This window comes from Gambusia affinis, linkage group LG07 (assembly GCF_019740435.1).
Source record: "Gambusia affinis linkage group LG07, SWU_Gaff_1.0, whole genome shotgun sequence".
Lineage (NCBI taxonomy): Eukaryota > Metazoa > Chordata > Actinopteri > Cyprinodontiformes > Poeciliidae > Gambusia > Gambusia affinis.
Window position 1 is genome coordinate 29,351,108 of NC_057874.1, and position 19,429 is coordinate 29,370,536.

The window sequence follows — 19,429 nt, forward strand, 5'->3', positions numbered from 1 at the left end:
TTTTACCAGAATGACAAAACTATGAAGCCTGAGCAAATGATTTGAAAACAATTAATAAAAAAAGAAAAAAAATCAGTTTTTGCTGAGTTTTTACCTCAGATTCACATGCAAACAGACAAAAAGCGTAGACTCAGGGAATCAGAGTGAAAAAGCACACCACACTCTTCAGTTATTCATTTGTGAAAAAAAACTAAACCATGAGTCATTTTCCTTCCACTTTCTAAATTATGCACAACTTTCTGAGCCGATCACATAAAATCCCAATAAAATAAAGGAAGTTGTTGTAAATGTGTTCAAAGGGTGCGAATCGTTCTGCGAGCCACTGGGCGTTTCTGTTACGTTTATAACCTACTGATGTTTCACCATTTCATTTCATCATGTTCCAGCCTTGAATAATGTGCTCTAAATACCACTGGAGATGAAGAAAGTAAAAATCTTTCTTCATCTCCCGCATGAGACTCCATCGAGAAGATTATCTACTGCTGCCGTTTTCCAGACCAGATTAGTGTGAAACCAAACCAGGAGGAATAAAATTCAGCAATAATGCCAGTCCAGATCAAAAAGCATTACATCATCATAAACTCAGACACCAACAGGCTCCTCCTCTTCCTCTAAACTTATCCAAATGTCTCGGTTTTAGCAGAATGTAAGTCACTAAAGTAGAATCACCTGGTTGTAAAAATTAATGTCTGTTTTCGGAAAGTTGTGGTAAATGTTCAGCTAAGACCCAAATCATGAAAACGGATCATTCGCTTCAGGAAACAACTAGTTAGTTCATCTAAGTTTCTTTTTGTTTGATACTGTGAAATCCTAAACGGTTCATCATCAACTGGTGTTAAAGTTTTACTGAGGATAAATGATAGATTCAGGTTTAATCCTTTCATCAGCTGAAGATTTTGGCTCCACTTCCAAACCAAAGTACTTTAAAAATGCTGATCCAATATTGGAGTTAAAATGTCCTTTAAAAACATCTGAACTGTGAAAACAGTCAGGCCAACAATAAGCTGAATGGATCGAGAAATATTACAACAAATGAGATTGCTTTGCTTATCCCCAGAAGACAATTTACTTCTGGGGATAAATCGTCCCAGATGTTATCACGATAAACGATAATATTGTTGTTTTGAGACCATTTTCAAGTCATTTAATGGTAAAGGCACAATGATATATATATAAGAATACTCAAAGCCCAAACAGAAAAACATTTTAATAAACAAAACAAATTTTTTGAAGGACAACATTGTCCTTCAAAAAGTGGCGACCAAAAGAGCAGACTGAAAACTTTTATCATCCAGCTTTCGGTAGAAAAAGAGTAACAATAACTCGTGCAAATGGAAATTATTGAGTTCATTTTAAATTATTAATTGATTTATTGACAAACTGCTTATTGCAACAGGCCTGCTGTGTGTGTTCATGCCCACTTACCGCCATCGTCCTCGTCGAAGGAGTTCATACAGGGGAAGTAGATGGCGAGGGCCTCAAAGGACGCCGAGAGGCTGATGCGGCTCTGCGATCTCTCCATGTACAGGCCCGCCGTCGGGCCCGGGTCGGCCGGCTTGGCCAAGCGCGGCTGGGCATTCTTCACGCGGAGTACGGCTCGCGGCGTCTTGGACGGCTGTCAGCTGCCCCCACGGCAGATCCGCTTCACCCCGAAAAGAAGAGTCGGAACAACAACGCCAACACCGACTTAAATCGGCGCAGATGTAGCTGCAGCAAAAGTTACGGAGGAGGAAAGGCTTGAATGCTTTGAAAGAAGCAAACTCCACTGGTGCAAAACATCCTAGAAAAAAGAAAGTAGTGTAGCGAGATACCAATGCTTTCTTTCTTTGTGTTCATACAGTGTTTGTTGGAGAAGAACATCTGCCAGTCAATGAGAGTCTCCTGGTTTCGTTTTCAGTAGGTACTTGCATACATCCTGCTCTTTTACCCTCTGTGGTCTCCAGAAGTCATTTCCTGCTGGATTTACTGGCGTCACTTGGTGGCTCTTACCTGCATCTTTGCACTGATTAGACTTGATGTTGCTCTTCTCGATTCACAGCTTACCTCTGAACTAACATCCTCCATCTATTTTGCACATCCAAATGACTTGTTATCTTTGGTTTCTGCAAAAGGATGAATGACGGCGTGGTAAAGGTGATGCTCACGCCCTGCATGAACCGTCAAACACTTCTCTTCTCGGCGCCTGGCAGTGCTGGTTCCTCCTGCTTTGGGCAGAGTCAGTGCTTTTCTTTCAGTCAGAGAAATTGTCTTCCCAAATCTGCAGATGCCAGCTTCGTCTCAGAGCAGGTGGGCCACCATCAGTTTCAGCAACAGTTGCACCTAAAGAGCAATCTGTTGCTCCGGTCTGCCTTTGGAGCTGTTTCACGTTGGATGCATCTGTTGATGCTGGAAATGTTCTGAAGCTCGTTTGCTTCCAGGCTCCTCCGTTGCTCCTGTGTGGCTCCGCTGCCGTGCCGATGCTCCTCTGTCTGCTCCAAAGGCAGGGAAGGACAGAGAGAACGGTGGAAGAGAAAGAGAGGAAGAGGCTGCGTACGGAACGGGGAGACTCTGAGCGGATTCATTCACTGGTGAGCGGCAGAGACAGAGAGGGAGGGAGGATGGAGGAGGGAGAGTTAGCAGACTGCTGCTGGCAGCTGGACCAATCAAAACGTGGATGAGGGAACATAGGTGTGGCTAGGAGGAAATCAAGGCGGTGAAGGGCAGTGCAAGTTTACAGTGTCTCTCTGCTGCCTCCTTTAATTGATCAAACATTTTTCAGCAAAGATATTTAAACCATGCATTACAACACAGATACAATGAGCACAAAAGCAGCAACACAACATCCTGACTCAGGATGTAGAGACGGTGGAAAGGGACATTCAATCAGCTGTAAGGGGCAGAGAGGACAACAAACAGCCTGAGCGAACAGACAGAAGCACGGGGGCAGAGTTCCTCCAGCGACATGCAGAAACAAAAGGTTCACTAAGGAGTTTTCACACCAGATGGTCCGACAACCCGGTTCTACTGGAACCAGAACTCCATCATCTGCTCCACCTGCAGCTGCTGTGGTTCTGAGCCAAACCAACCTGTTCCCCTCCTGGCCTGTGGGGGCGCTGCACCAACAACCACTGAAGGAAACCACACAAAAACTTCTGAAGACACTGAGAGAAACTTCCTTCTTCACCAGATGGAAACAAGATGGAGGCGTCAGATTTTAGTGTTGGAGGATTTCTCTTTAGTCTTTGGCTGAAGACCAGGAGACATTTCTGCTGCTAGCGCTAGGCTAGCACGTTAGCTTTGATTGGATTTACCCAGAATGCCCTGCGCTGTAGTCCACTTCCTGGTTCTGCACTGGCCCCTGGTCCATTTGGAGTTCACACATACATTCAAACCAAACCAGAGTAACTTTAATCAAACTGAGACCAGAGTTTGATTAGCATTCACACCAAACCAACCAGACTTTGTAGACAACTGAACTGGACTTTGATTAAAGCGGGATGAACAGATCTGAGGTCAATATAGTTGACCTTTCTGTCAAAACCTTCGACCTCAACCAGGAGAATCACTTCTGTTAAAATAAAATACCCAGAGTGAACAAAGTTACTGGAGCAGTAATACAATGGCAACAATAACTGTAAATAATTCATCAATGTATTCATGAAAGATGAAAATATCTGCTTCCCGTTCTGCTTTTAGAAACAGTAAACCTGCAGTCTGAAAGAGAGAAGTGCCCAGGAACATGTGGAATAATTACTTTCCTAAAGTGAAATATAATTCAATTAGAGGATTTTGAAGTGGGGAAAATAAAAGCTAGACATCTGTTTAAATAAATCCACACAGTGTAAAGACAGGAGTCCAATTACAGCTCAACAAAAGCTCACCTCTGCAGTCATGGGGTAAAAACTCCCAACATGTACAGTATATATTTAAAGAAACAATAATAAAACAACAGTGGTTGGGATGTTTTAGACATCTGCCATGTAAGATATCAGATCAGCAAGTTGCTGTCCATCAGGCCGTCCAGAGTTTATTTTCCAGGACACAGATCATTTAGATACTCTGGACTGACCTGTCTCTAGAAAAGTTGCCAAAATGTCTTTTTGTTAAAAACATAAAAGTGGTTCTTTAAGTCTCCCAAAGTTTGACAACAAGCCTTTTTCATGCACATCTGTTACCCGATGGTTCCAAAGGCTCTGTCTGAAATCTTGATTGCTGTTTTAACATTTTATCTGCAGACACGTTTATTATTTTCTCTTTCCCATAATCTCTTCTCCTCCAGGAGTTTCTTTCTTTCCTCGTTTCTCACTCTTGGCCTGCCGTTGCACTTTCTGCCTGTTCCTGTTCCTCCTGCTTTCTGTGCAGCAGAAAGACAAAGGAGGAAGGAAAGAGCCTGTGTAATCAACATCGCTTCGCGGGGCTCCATTCATCTCTCTGCTTCCACAGATAGAAGCCATCGGCGACACATGCAGCCACACAAACACCGGGACAAATAAACACATGCTGCACTGACTGAGACAAATGAGCAACTTCACACAGCAGCACAGAGGAAATGTGGTGACTCATGTATTTTTCTCACATGTAATTATACACACACACACACACACACACGCACACAGAAACATAAGAAATATACAAGCAAACGTTGGCAGAAATTACTAAGTTTTTATACGTAAGCCACCAAAGTTTATTCCACAATGTCAGTCAGACTAATGGCAGGTCAGAGGTCAGCCAGCTGCTGACATGTCATGCTGCTTTTCTGAAAATGTCACAAGTGGAGACGCTGAAGTCAGCAGCTCCAACAAACTAGAGTGAAATAATGTGTGAAATACAGAATCTTTACTTCTGAGAAACTCACCGGAAAACATTTTGGTGAATTTTGAGTTTAGCATCGTTTTCTCAGAGCAAAATGATTCCCAAATGGAAACATCAGTTTAGTCTTTTAAAGCAGAGCAGGTCAACGTTTAACAAGGTTCTACATTCAGCTCAGGACTGAAGACAAGACCATCAGAAACGACATTTTAATCTTTTAACAAATGAAGCAACGTGTGTGTTTTAAATAATCTATATCCGTCCAGCAGAAAAACAGATGAAGTGATCATTTTGTGTTTGGTCTGTTTTTATTATGAAGCACTTGTGAAAGATGCTTTTTAAATAAAGTTTATTTATTTACTTCTACTGAGTTTGTAGGAACTTATAATTGTGACTCAGAGGATTTAATTTTTTACCTCGACTAAATTAAAGGTTGTTTTTTCCAAATTATTCAAAGTGAGATTATGAGACTGCAGTAAAAGATTTTCTATTTTAACACTTTCTCCACCTTTAGTTTGGGTGGTAACAGATTTATCCCATGTGTGTTAAATCTAATGCAGTTACTGCCTCTGGTATCAAACTGAACTGAGAAATAAAAAGTGATCTTTCCAGTCCTGCCTCTGAATTGTTCATCTTTAATCCTGCTCTGTCTGATCTTCTGACTTTATTGTGGATTTGACCTGGATTTGGAACCACAATGCTCTGCTGCTGAGGCATCTTGCATAATTTATCACATGTCCAAACGGCAGCGCCAGATAAATCACCAGTTGTTTATTTTGTTCAATTTTACTGGTCAGTTTTGCTCACGGCCTGTTTTTCATGCTGGTGTTTTCTCAGGGCTTTTAACAGAGTCTTTTCACCGTGACGACTCCGACTCCGTTTCCCTCTGAGCTGCAGCCAGTGAAGTGAACTGGTATTGTGTCGACAAGCACTCGACTGCTGGCTGTGAGCATGCTGTCCAAGCTCGCCTTATCACAGGAGCGTTGACCTTTCACTACACCTGCCGCATCGTCTGTCTTTGGCTCTTTCACGTCATCAGCCAACAGTCTTCCTCTCTGCTTCTTCCCTCCATCTGTTTCTCTGTGAGACGTCGTCTTCCCTTTGACTTTTGTTTATGTGTCTGTATAAATGTAAAGCAGATTTAACCTCACTCCATTTTGTTTCCCAGTGATTATTTGAAATGATGGTTGTTTTACTGCCAATTTCATCCACATTATTTTCCATTTGATGCGTTGTTAGCGCTGCTGCAGTAAAACGGTCCTGGGTTTGAATCACAGCCTGGGGTCTTTCTCCAGGTTTTCTTCCACAGACCAAAGACGTAACTGTTGGGTAAATTGTTCTCTCTAAGTGTTGCTGCTGAAGGCTGTATGAAGACCAGCTCCTCCCTTTTGTTGTTTATGGAGAAGAAATCTGTGAAAGCGGCAGCATCATGTGTTTTCCACAAAGTGACATTTTATAGCATAATTGGGTAACTATGTTACCTTCAGTTGTAAAAATGCTGTATATATCAAATATGACTGAAAAGAAATTTGACCTTGAAATTGGGCCTCTGTTTCTTTAAAACTCCTGCTCTTTCTGAAGCTCCGCCTTCAGGAAGTCATCAGAACATGGCTCCTCTATTAACCCTTTAACAACGTTTTTTACCTGTGCTGCTCTGAGAAGGAGCTCCTATAATGAGCTCAGCAGTTCAACCAGGTGCTAATTGCTGCTGGCTAGTCTGAAGGAGCTGCTCTGTGAGGCAGAAGCTTGGAAACTGAGGAGGAGCTGCGCCTTGAAGGCGGGGCTAGGTCCACCCAGGCTTTTTTCACAGCTGAATGGTTGCCATGGAGATTAAAGGATTTCTCAAACATGCATGAAAGAATGAAAGCAACAGTCCAGGTATGTTTTGACTATATAGGATGATGGAAATCTAAAAACTTTACATAATACTGCCCCTTTAAGACAATGTGATTAAAATTATCTTTTTGCTTTTGCAGAAAGTTTAGAAATCAAATCAAAATCTTAAATACCGCACTAATCCTCAGTAGCATATACTTAATATTTGCATTTCTGTGTTTCTTTGACCATCTTCTCCACCTTCACCGACGCTCTGAATGTTTCCCATAAAATGAATCTGGCCCATAAAGACATTTCAGACACGATAATCTGGTGAAAACACAGAGCTAAGCCCATCCAAAGCCTGACCTTAACAGTGTGATCAGTATGTGATATAAAGGTCACATCCTGCCTGCGTTTGGGTGCCGGCTCGAACCAAACCGACGTGTTGCCACGGCAACTGCAAGTACCAGCCTGCGCGTCAGGATCAGATGACACTGATGTGAGATGACAAGATCACCCGGAGAGAGACGGGATGAGAAAGAGGGGAAAAATTAAGAAACTCACTCAGAATTTTATTTTATTATTATTTTTTTATGAGGTTAAAAATAATTTAAAAAAATATGGAAGCAGCAAATAGATTGAAATATAGCAGGGAGGGTTTTGGTCCAGTTCTGCATTGATTAATTTTAAAATCCTTCCAACTCTGCTTTCTTACATACAGCCATGTAGACCAGAGATTATGCAACTGATTGTGTTATTCCATCATAATCCCTCACTTGGTGTCATAACTGAAACTTTCAAAGCTGTATACAGTACACTTATTCTCTATTTTTTTATTTTCTGAGTTAATCTGTTTCCAAAGAGTTAGCATTCTCCATAAAACAGAAAATTCATAAATAAATAAACCCACTTTGCATTGGATTGCATTAATATCAGTTCATAGAGAAGGAGATGTTTGGTATCAATAAGAAGAGATCATGCAGAATAAAACATTTAAACATTTTTAAAAAGCAGTCCTGTTAATAAAAACCTCACGTGAACGTAGATTTTGAATTTCAAGCTGAAAGCTGCTTGAAAAATATAAATTACATAATTTATGTAAACCCAGACTGATGAATTTAAGCGATTAAAGTCCTGACTGGTATCGGTTGTGTTCTGGGCTTTCTAATTACCTTTCAGTGACGCAAATCTGAAAAAGAGAATAAAAATAAAAATAAGACAGGAAGTGAAACAGGCAGAGGAAGTAGGAGACAAATAATCAAATAGGTAATTTTCTTTTCTTCAACTGTAAGGGCAAGAAGATTAACCACAAGCTGTGGTTTCTGTACAGTTTTTTGTTTGGTCTGTTTTTATTAAAGACGTTCTTCATCTACATGCTGCCTCTCTGCATGTGGGGTCACTTTAAGCAACACATAATGACAGATAAATATGCACAGATCTGGTAGAAATGGAGAGCCCAGTGCAGAGAGCCCCACTGAAAACCTCCTGCTTATTCCACCAAATGTGGATTCCTGAACTCTTCCTCAGGTAAAACATTAGTATTCTTCTTTCTAAATGAATTTGAACTTCTTTTCTGCATTCTTGTCTTTATTTTGACCATTTCTCCTTTTCTGCAAATAAATACCAGATTTTTGCTTGGAGTTGTCAGTGGTTCATAGAATAAAAGAAAAATGTTCATTTTACTCAAAACATATACCTAGAAAACATAAAATCAGAAAATATATATATGTTTGCATGGTGAATGACATTCTCATTAAAAGATTTGAATTCAAGCTAATTTCACATTTGTTTAATATATTCAAATATCAACATTTTCTGAGCATTTTCAGTTCGGTTCGTCTCAGAAACCATCTTTAGATCCATTCCTTGAGCTGATCCACTTCATGGACTTCTTCCTGTCTTGGGTTTTCATTCACATAGAAACCATAAACCTGATCACGATTCTGCACACCTGACCCTGAAAATGAGTAAATGTGAAAAACGAAGTTGTGAGAAAACGTGGAGCAGGTGAGCTGGAGGATTCTGTGAGTTAAAACCCAACATTCGCAGGATTCCAGATCCAACTGTGGCTGTCTGAAAAAGACCAAACATTTCCCATTAAATGATTGCTGAGGCTTTTCAGATTATGCTTATGTCACACAAACTTGCATGCTCACGTCAGTCTGTCTGTCCTGCTGTGTCTCTGGGGTCTGTCCAGAACCGACAGAAGGCCGGTCAGCGTGGACCCGTTCATGTGTGTCTGTGTGTGTTTATGTTAGACGAGGAACCAAAAAAGACTGAAGTTAGTTTTTTTTCTGCTCTGCTGTCTGTGTTGATGTGTGTTTGTGTGGCCATGTGGAGACGTAGAGAGATATTGCAGATAAAGATGTTATATAATCGTGTCATGATGGATCACCAGGTAGCCCTGGTGCTGTGTGTGTGTGTGTGTGTGTGTGTGTGTGGGTGGGTGTGTGTGTGTTTGTCACGGTGAGCTCTGTCAAAGCAAATAGATTTGTGTACACAATAAAGACCCCAACGACAGGAAGGACTCTATATTATCTATGGTTCTATTATAAATGTTCTGCAGTTTATGGCTGCAGTGTGAGACATTTTAGTGAAATATTTTTCTTCAGTATCAGTAAACTGAAGCTTCTTTCTAATTTGATGTATGATTGTTCAACAGGAGTACAATTTGAGCTCCCTGACAGAGAATCTGATTGATGAGCAGGAATGAATTTAATCGAAGCTGGAGAACAGCAAGAACCATCTGTGTGCACAAACATCGTCAGAAAAGGTTGTTACTCTGTTCTGCAGTTTAAAAGAAAAGAAAAAAGAAAAAATCTTTGATCCTTAGAGACCTGCAGAAACACAAAATCTTACCGAACATTTTGGGTCTAATTTCTAGTGCAAATATATTTTCAGCAACCAATACGATCTGGTTTTAAGTCAATAATTCCTTAATATTGATGAGAAAACTATTATTCATTTGTCAGATTATTTAATTTACAACGTGAGAAAGTGAAATAGTATTTTTTCATCAATATTAAGAAATTATTGACTTAAAACAAGATCATATATCTTGTCAAAAAGTTACTTGTAAGCTAATTTTGTCTTATTTTAAATAAACTAAGATATTTGCACCATCACAGCCTAAAATAAAGTAGCATCCAATAAAATATAATATATATTTAATTAGACTGTGTCAGAATAAAATCATATTTTTAAAGTCGCCTTTAAGTGGGTATGAATCATTTTTTACACATCTAATACAACTTTCTGTATTTTAATGTTTCTATAGGCATGGTTTAATATCCTCATATCTGAAAAATTAAATGTTTGGTTTTAATTAAACAGAAAATCTTCATAATTCACAGAAATAAATACTGGAAACATCATTCTGTTATGATTGTACCAACCAGCTCTAGGAGACGCATCATCCTGATCCTGTTTTCTATAAAAACTTTACACATTTCACTGCAAAACAAACTTAGTTACAGAAAAACTAAGACAGGTATTCTTCATACTGTCTTCACTGTATTCATGCGAGTACATTCTTATATTTTTGTATAAACACTGAAAGCAGCGACATCACCATACATGGAGGATTATATAACCGCGGCGTACACACAGCGAGAAACAGGAACAAAGCAGACAGAAGCCAGGGAGATGCAGAGAAACCATAAATCGTGTTATCTTTGTGTGTTTGTGTCTGATGGATTGTTAAACAACAGGAGGAGATTGGCTGTGCACCAACATCTGGTGTGTGTGTGTGCGTGTGTGTGTGTGTGTGCGTGCGTGTGTGTGCGTGTGTGTGTGTGCGTGTGTGTGTGTGTGTGTGTGTGTGTGTGTGTGTGGATGATGCAGATGTAAAGGTGACATTGATTAGTCTTTGAGGATAAACTGTTCCTACTGTTCCTCATCTCTAACCTTTAACTTCCTGTTCTCAAGGTTAAATGTGTCAACGTTTCCTTCTTCTGTCTGTTTCTAGTTTTGCTCGTCTCAAACTCTCTTTCTCTCTTCCTCTCCCTCTGCCTTTCTCCCTCTCATTCTCTCTTTCTCTCTCTCTTTCTCTTTCTCTCTCTCATCACCTGTTTTCTTTCATTTCTTCCGTCTTTTATTGTCTCTTTCTCATCACACCAAAGGGGATTTGTTCAATGTCTCTAAAACACGAGATGAGACATTTTATTGAAGTTGTTGCAGATTGAATCAGTTGTTTTTCAGTCAGGAGAGAAGAAAGCAGCTTTGGATCTGATTTATTTCATTACTTTATGTGTTTGTGTTGTCTTGGTTCTGGAGATCAACATGTTTCTAATAGATGGCGTTAACATTTAAAACCATCCCTCCCACACATTCCTTTTCTGAACTTGTAAAATACTGACAACATTTTTCAATAACCATCACTTTTACTGTGAGCTCTACAGCCTTTTACACTGATCAAACAAACTTCAGAAAAACGTTCATTAATCATAAAGTGAGCTGGATCACAAAAGCAGTTTGCAGGTTTTGTGCATTCACAGCCTGCAGATCATTGTGGAGGTAAACAGGACTTTTACTCTGAAATTTGAGCTTTTATTGTGAAAACAGCTTCTTCTTAACCTCCAGCTACGTGGAGAAGGAGAGGATTGTGTTTGCACCTGGATCTGAACTTGTTCATTCAGCTGGAAACAGGGTGAACTCATCCTCTCCTCAGCTCTCGCTACTTGGTTCCAGTTTTATTGGGTGAGAACTCAAGTGTCACAGAAACAAATTAAATGTTAGGATGCATTTCGGTTAAACTTACAATAAGCTGCTCGTTTATGTTTTTCAAAAATATTGTGAACTGTGATCTTATTCAAATATGTTATGTAGTCAAAATACACATTTTCATTTGACCAAAAGTTTGTTTCTTCTGTGACGTCTGACAGCTCTGGGATTTAATGCCAACAAATGTTAAATTTAATGACAGAAAACATTTTAAGAGACATATAAAACAATATTTGAAACAATATTTGAGTAAGTTGAAAGCAAGCTAATTTCTTTTGTACTAGTTATTTATGTACTTAACCTAAAATGAAATGTATTCTGCCTTGTTGGCTTCATGTGGGTTTTTAAATCCTAAAACTAGTTTCAGTGATGTAACTGATGTGTGAACAGGGACAGCAGATGAAAAAGGAGCCCAAACTGACAAAACCTCACTGGGAACATCAGGGACTTGAAAACTTTTTAAAAATAATTCAATTTTAAATTAAAAATGTTTTATGATGGACTATCAGTCATTTGTTTCTCAGTCAGGAGAGAAGAAGGCAGTTTTGGTTAAGAGATTTGATTTCTACTAAATGTGTGGTGTTTTGTTGTTATGTAAAGTTTTAAGATTGACTGTTATGAATATTTTGATCAGTGAACTAAACGAGAGATTAACAATCAATTTGTTGTGACAGGAGCAGCAACATGCAGACCACCAGCACAAGAAGATACTAATCAATAAATCAAAGGAGATACATCTTAATTAGTAATATTAATATTTTATTTGTTTTTTATCTCCATTTTATTCATTGTCTTTGGATGTTATATTTTAGTTGCAATTAATCTTCTTAATAAAGGTTGTTCTTAATAAAAATAACATTTATTGTTCTATGAGGGGAAAAATTTTTTAAAAATAATAGATGGACAGACAGACAGACAGATTTTTTATGATGCATAACTCTGTGTCATAAAATATGGTTTTTTTGATGTTTTTTTCTTTTGCTTTCACCAGAATATATTCAGATAAAATCGATGACCTTACTGTAACAACAAAGTTTATCTTGAGAAAATATGTTTGTAAAATCTTCAGATTTAATCCCAAAGAGATTTAAATTAAATCAAGAATTTGTCAATAAAATGAATGCAGACAAATTAAAAAACTTCACGGCACCAGCGACTCAATTTGATCTTTTGTGGAAAACCTAGCAGGCAGTTAAGGAGTTTAAAGATAAGCCGGTGAGTGTGTAATATTAATTTGAATGGTGGGCCCACTAATGAACCTGTCAAAGTTAATGATGCCTCCAGGGGAAACACTTTGAAGCTGCACTTTTCTAAATCAGCTAATAAATTATTCTCATTATTTGTTCTGTTTCATGTTATTCATTCACACAGGACGAACCTCCAACTTCCAAATATGATGCACAAAAAAAGGAAAATACTAAATAGTTTACTTCGTGTTTCACAAATAAAGATAAAATTTTAGTTAGAAGTTCTGCCAACATTTCTATCTGAAGTTCAGTAAACTTTTATGTGCACAGAGGTTTGCTATGGATTCCATTTCTGTATTTATAGTCTCAAAATTAAAACCTTTCCATCTCTAACCAGGCAGACGTTAACATTTGATCCAGTTATTAAAATCCTGGTAATGTCCCTCCAATGTGAGGTAATTTCTTAAAAATGTGTACATTACTTAACCAGTTCATTTTCTTTTCAAGCCATTCATTAAGATTACAGAGAATTTCAATGAATAAAGGACTTGAAGTGAGTTTCTCCTTATAAAAGTAAAACAGCAGTTTGGAAACCACAACGAGAGGAAAGAGCAAAGTAAAAATATTTTTACATCCCTTATTTATACAGTTTCAATAGGTCACTTTGATTTCATCAAACTGAGTAGACATACTCTTCCTAAGCAGCAGTGAAAGTGGATTCAGACTGGAACATTTCCCTGACATTTTACGTTTATTCTTCTCTTCCTCTACCTCAGATAAACCCAAAGTTAATATAGTGAGCTGACAGCCTGAAGACGGGCACTCAGGTTAGGAAATATTACAATATCTACAGTTTGTTTCTCTTTAAGGAAAAATAACTTTTTATTACTGCCTTCCACCTTTGGTTTTATTTTTCAGGTTTGGCATGAAGCAGCCATTTAGAAATTTCCTGATCTTTTCAAACAGCACAACCTGGCAGCATCTGCCCAGATGTCCATGGAGTTTTATCTTTCTAAAACTCACTTCTTTCCACTGATCATATGACAAAGTGCAGGAAAAAAGCAAATCAATAAAAGCATCTCTAGCAAAGAAAGGGACGGATGTCGTTTTCTTTATTTTGTGAAGACATAAATAGCTGCATTACAGAGTGGCTGCATCAGATGAACTCCCCAATCTGACAGTTACTCTTTAAAAAAATGTTTCTACATTCTATAATATATATATATATAATGTTGCTACAGAAGCAAATCCTTCTGATTTACATTTAGTGGCCTTAGGCATCGTTTTCAGAATCTAATCTTCAGACGGTAGATGGTGAAATAGTTCATTAGTTGTTTCAGTCGTAGTTCTGCAGCACAAAAAGATGGAAAATCTCAACATGCTCTGCCTAATGACTTTCCTCTCAGAAAAAATACTGAATGATGCATTAATGATTAACTGAAGCTTGTAAATTTTTAAAACGTCTCACTTAAAGTATTCATTGTTCTAATGCTCTGCTGTTGACAGGTGCTGTGTCGCTTTCTTCCCAGGATTTGTGCATACAGGCTTAGTATGTGTTTAGTACTTAAAAGCTCATGTGGTTCTGCCACCAGTTCTGTTCTGGTGTGAATCCCCAGAACCAGAAACTAATGTGGAAAAGCAGCATTCAGCTTCTATGCACCACATATCTGGAACTAAAGAAAAGTCCCACCAGTTCACCATCTCTATTCAGTTTGCATTTGAAGTTGGAAAAAACTGACCTGTAAGAGCCAGAACAACAATCAGAAACAATTCAATTAATTAAAATCAGCTCACCGGTAAAACATTAATACAATACACCCTTTAAATAACCAGATAACCATATGGATATTTCAATGCAGTATTTCCTTGGGAAAAGTCACAAATTTAACTGCGCAGTTATGTTCAAAAAATCCTGCTTCCGGTTAGCGTACCATTCACAAAATGAGTTAAAAGCGCAAAAATAAAATCCAAAATCAATTAGACATTATAGCCGAATGAAACAACCCATCTTTTGAAAATAATACGTATGAACACCACCCAGCTGCAACTTAATTATGAAGGTTTAAATTAAACTTCAAATTTTAAAAGCATTTTCTCAATATAGTTCCGCAGCAACAAAGGAGCATTGCTACAGCTTTGATTGTACCGTATTTGAGCTAAACTAAATCAAATACTGCCATAAACGGGGGAAAAACAAACCTCACCGCAAAGTCAAACATATTAGTTACATGTTGTGTTGCAATAGAGCACAGGTGTCAAACTCCAGTCCTCAAGGGTCGGTGTCCTGCAGTTTTTAGATGTGCCACAGGTACAAAACACTGGCATGTAATGGCTTAATCACCTCCTCCTTGTGTAGATCAGCTCCCCAGAGCCTTGCTAATGACCTAATTATTCTGTTCAGGTGTGCAGCGAGCAGGACAGCACAGTCAGCTAATTAAATTTAATTTATTTAGTTACTTTTATTGCGGCCCTTGAGGACTGGAGTTTGACACCTGTGCAATAGAGGGTCGATTCTCTTCATCTGCAGCCAAAACATCACGACGCCCGATTCTGAGCTGATTCAATTGTTCTTCCGCCAAACAGAGACGGCCAGAGCTGGGTAGTATATTCACTCAGTTATATATTCACTCAGTTACATTCACTCAGTTACATTTACTCAGTTATATTCACTCAGTTACATTTATTTGAGTAGCCTAACTTTTTTGAAAAATGTACTTTTAGAAATATTTTTCTACTCTGGATTCTCTGCCCACTGAATGAAAAACAAACACGTTAACCAAAAATTCACCAGATACAGACTGTTAAAGTTTAATAGATTTTTATTGAAAGAAAGTGATTTGGAAGATTTTTCTCTTATGTTTTGTTACTTGTATGATTTATTGCCATTTTTGTCCTTAATATACCAATATTTCCACTTAACTTTATATTTTGGTCCATCTGATGATGTAATTTTTAAATATTAAAAAATATTGATTATTGAAAGTATTTGATCCAAATACTTTTTTACTCTTACTTGACTCATTGTTTGATACTTTAACTCGAGTAAACATGTATTGAAGTATGGCTACTCTTACTTGAGTACAATTTTTGGTTACTGTACTGACTCCTGGTGAGAGCCAATCCGGGAAGAGTTTAGTGATCACCAGACATTTATTAGTATCAATTTAATGTATCTTAGTAACATATTGATTATAAAGATTTTATTGACATATTTAGTTTAATAAATTGTTTATGCATTTTGTTAATTAAAAAAGTGGCAAATTAAACAATTGTTTTATCATAAACTGCTTTAAAAGCATGAAGCTCTCTATAGTTTTGGTTAATGTTACCCTGAAAAAAGTCGCCTGCCTAAACAGAAAATGTGTTGTGCTGAGTAACCTTTAAAAATGTGTTTTATTCCTTTATTACAACGAAATCGCCAGATGCTTGAAAGGTGGGTTATTCTGATTGTCATTTAGATTGAGGATTTGTTAACATCTATTTCATAAGTAAACAACTGAGCAAAGATACTCAGGATTAGCATGTCGTCGACTTTGGTGCTATTGGCAGAATCATCAACATTGTCTGTTGATCTAATTCTGCAGTTGGCGAAGGACAGAAACAGATTTTCAATTCTAAAAATAGCAAACAGAATGGATCCACAGCACAGCGAGCCGAACGCTGGTTTATCTGAGGTCTAGAGTGGGAGACAAACTCGTCCCAATAACATAATTTATATAATATGTACCTAACGTGACAAAAATGAATAAAACATTTAGAGACGATGGATCAGCGTTTGTTTCAGGGTGTGGATTTTATCCAAACTCTTAACTTTTGTTTTTTATTGCTGGATCAGTTCATCCAGGTGAAAGTGTGTTCTTGTCTTGCTTGGATTATGAATGTGTGTGTGTGTGTGTGTGTGTGTGTGTGTGTGTGTGTGTGTGTGTGTGTGTGTGTGCGTGTGTGTGTGTGTGTGTGTGTGTGTACCGTACAGCAGACCCAAAGGGACAATAGTTCCTGCAGGAACAGAGGGAAACGCAGCGACTTGTCAAGGACACAGATGTTGGCAAACTGTTACAAATATTGCAAAAATTCCTCAGCTAAAAAAGCTAAATAGTTCAAACTTGAAGGTACATCCTGGACTGAACTTTAACGATTACACTTTGTTTTCTACTGTTGCTACTAGTTTGGTGAGGCATTTGTTTTTGAGAAGGATTTACGATAATCAATGATATCAGTGTTGAGTGTTTTATCAGCTAAACAAACGGTGAACACGGAGGGGTTGGCATGGAAAGGGTCAGTTTGGGGAGGAAACAGCATTACAGCAATCAGATAATCATCTGCTACGTTTTACGTCCAGAAAGCCACATCAACCCAAATAAAAGAGGAAACAAATTAAGAAACTAAAGTACTGAACACTGCAACAGGAAGACAAAGTCCTAATCTTCATGGCAGTAACATGCCTTTTGCATTATCAGTGCAATCTGAAAGCCTTTCTGCTTTCAGATTCTGTGGCTGCATAGTCATCAGGCTTTTATTCAGTTAGTTGCATAATGTTTGCCTGATTCCAGAGCCTGCAGAATCCAGCGGGTAAAGATTAGCATGACATTTCGTATCCCACAGGATGAGCATCCTGTGATCCCCTGAGGTTTCCTTTATCCCCACCAACAGATTAAAGTCTCAACAAACCCTGGCTGGCAGAAAAAATGATGTAAAATACTCAAGGACCGCTTGGCTCGTTCTTCAAACCATTCTGTTCTTCTTTATGGTTCTTAATCTCAAGACATCTCATTCTCCAATGCAAATTTAATTAAGTAACATCCAAATAAAAGCTGTTATAATACTCAGTCATTCCAGTTCAGTGATCTATCAAAGAGCTCAATTGACTCAGACAATAAAAAAGATTAACAGGATGAATTTAAAATAACCTTGTACCTTACTTTAAACTAACTAATTTGGGATAAAGTTTGCATTTTGATGACATTTCTGTGTTTATTGAGCTGTTTTTCTTCCAAAAAGCTTTTTTTTTGTGTCACTCCAGGCTTCCCCCCTCCTGGCTGTAGCAGCACCGGCGCCTCAGCTCCACAAATAGCTTCTTTTTGTTCCTGGTGGTGACATTTTCAATTCAAAGGTTAGATGTTGCAGATGTTCCAGGATGTTGAGGTTCACAACGCTCTGCTGCTCTGTCATCATCCGAGGTCATTATTTCAAGGTGGAAACACAGATTGTGATCATGACTGTGTGTTCATGCTGAGCTTGGATGTGAGATTTTAACTGGTCAAAAGCATCACGTTTTCTGAAAACAATGCATTTTTCTGAGAGTATCAACATAACATGCAGGTATCAGAAAGCTTTTGATAGTTTTGCTCATTGTCATCCATCTTTCAGTGGTCGGTGCTTCCTTGCAAAGTCCAGCCTGGAAATCTTCTGCCCTTTAAAGGTGATTTTTCTGGTCCTCCTCTGACAGATCCTGTCTTCATTCAGCATTAGTGGAGGTTTCATTTTGTTTGTGTGTTTACGAAAAGCCCAATGCACATCAGAATGCTTCATGTTAAAATGACTGCGCCTTGCAACACCTTGACTGAGCATCTCAACCTTCAAAAACAGAAAAACCTTTACCCTGTACTTTCAGAAGGTGTTGACAATGTGAATGACGAACAGGAAATGACACGGAAGCCAGATTTGTGACTTTTTAAGACAATGTTTAAATGTCTCATCAGCTAAAATACTAAAATGTAGTTTTGAATAGTTGGCACAAGTGCATGTTTTGGTTTCCTGTTCCTGTTTTGTATTTTTGCATTTTGAAGTTGCATTTGAAACCTGGTAATTTCACTCCGTCATGGAATGAAAGTGGATTGAATTTCTGCTCTGGTCTTAAGATTTTGACCTGGACAGTTTTTTAACCTGAGCTGTTCCGATCAGACAGGTTCATCCTCATACACACACAACGCTTTGCAGCTACGCAGCATTCAACAAGGCTCACATTGGAAATCATTATGAAACAATGAAAATACTGGAAACCTCAGAAAATCCTCATTCTGGTTCAGTATGTAGAATGATGGAAGTGAACAGCTACAACCTGAAATACCTGAATACCTGCTGGTCAAGCAGGAGCAGCAGAAACTCCTTTCAGGACATTTCAGCCCAGTTTGGGTAGAAACTGGGCCGTGGCCTCACAAATTCATCTAAAGTAGAACTCAATCTTCATTATCAGGCCGTTTTTCATTTTGTTTATTCAGCCAAGTTTAACCTTCAATCTTTCATAAAAGAAAAGTTTCCGCACAGCTGAAACATTTATCTTAGCTGAATGTGTTTCTAGAGATCACCTGATAATGAATATTGTTTAGATGTTGAGACTTTGGGCTTTTCCTCCTGAGCGGTTTCATCAGAATAGTTTCACTCTGTGTTCAAATTACTTCAGTTTTAAAAACGACCAGACTTTTCTCTTTAAACACAGAGTGGATGTGAAAGATGTGGACACTGATACAAATATGCATAAATATGCAGTAATATGTAAAGTTTTATATCATTTTAGTTTGACTTTATTTTTGTTTTTTATTGCTGTAAGTAATAAACTATTTAGAAATTGTTTGAATTCTATTTAGACTTAAGTTTTATTTTAATCTTAAACCATTTTCAGTTTTTATTATGTTACATAATAAAACATAAATTTATGTCCTAATTTATTTTGATTTGAATTTGATATTTGCTCCTGCGTCTCATAATCGTCTTTCAAATCAGTTTAATTTGTTTATTAAACAATCCTGACGCTTTTTGTTTGTTCTGTTTAGGTAATAATTGTTATATTTTTCTTTTTGTTGTTTATTTTTTGTCTTTTAGTAGCATATTGTGTTTCTCTTGTGTATGAAAAGTGCTCTTAATATTAAAAAAAAACCTGACTTAATCCTTATTAAAATAAATAACAAGCAGCTTCT

The 19,429-nt window shown here is 37.9% G+C and overlaps 1 protein-coding gene across 1 annotated transcript in view; it reads right to left on the bottom strand.

Moving 5' to 3' along the window:
* rims4 (regulating synaptic membrane exocytosis 4) overlaps positions 1-2,567 on the bottom strand; it is a 39,765-nt gene extending 37,198 nt beyond the window's left edge. The window contains exon 1 of the mRNA XM_044122097.1: positions 1,426-2,567. Within this exon, the coding sequence (XP_043978032.1) occupies positions 1,426-1,522 (97 nt within the window). The 5' untranslated portion in view covers positions 1,523-2,567. The remainder of the gene's footprint in view (positions 1-1,425) is intronic.
* Between the last annotated feature and the right edge of the window lie 16,862 nt (positions 2,568-19,429).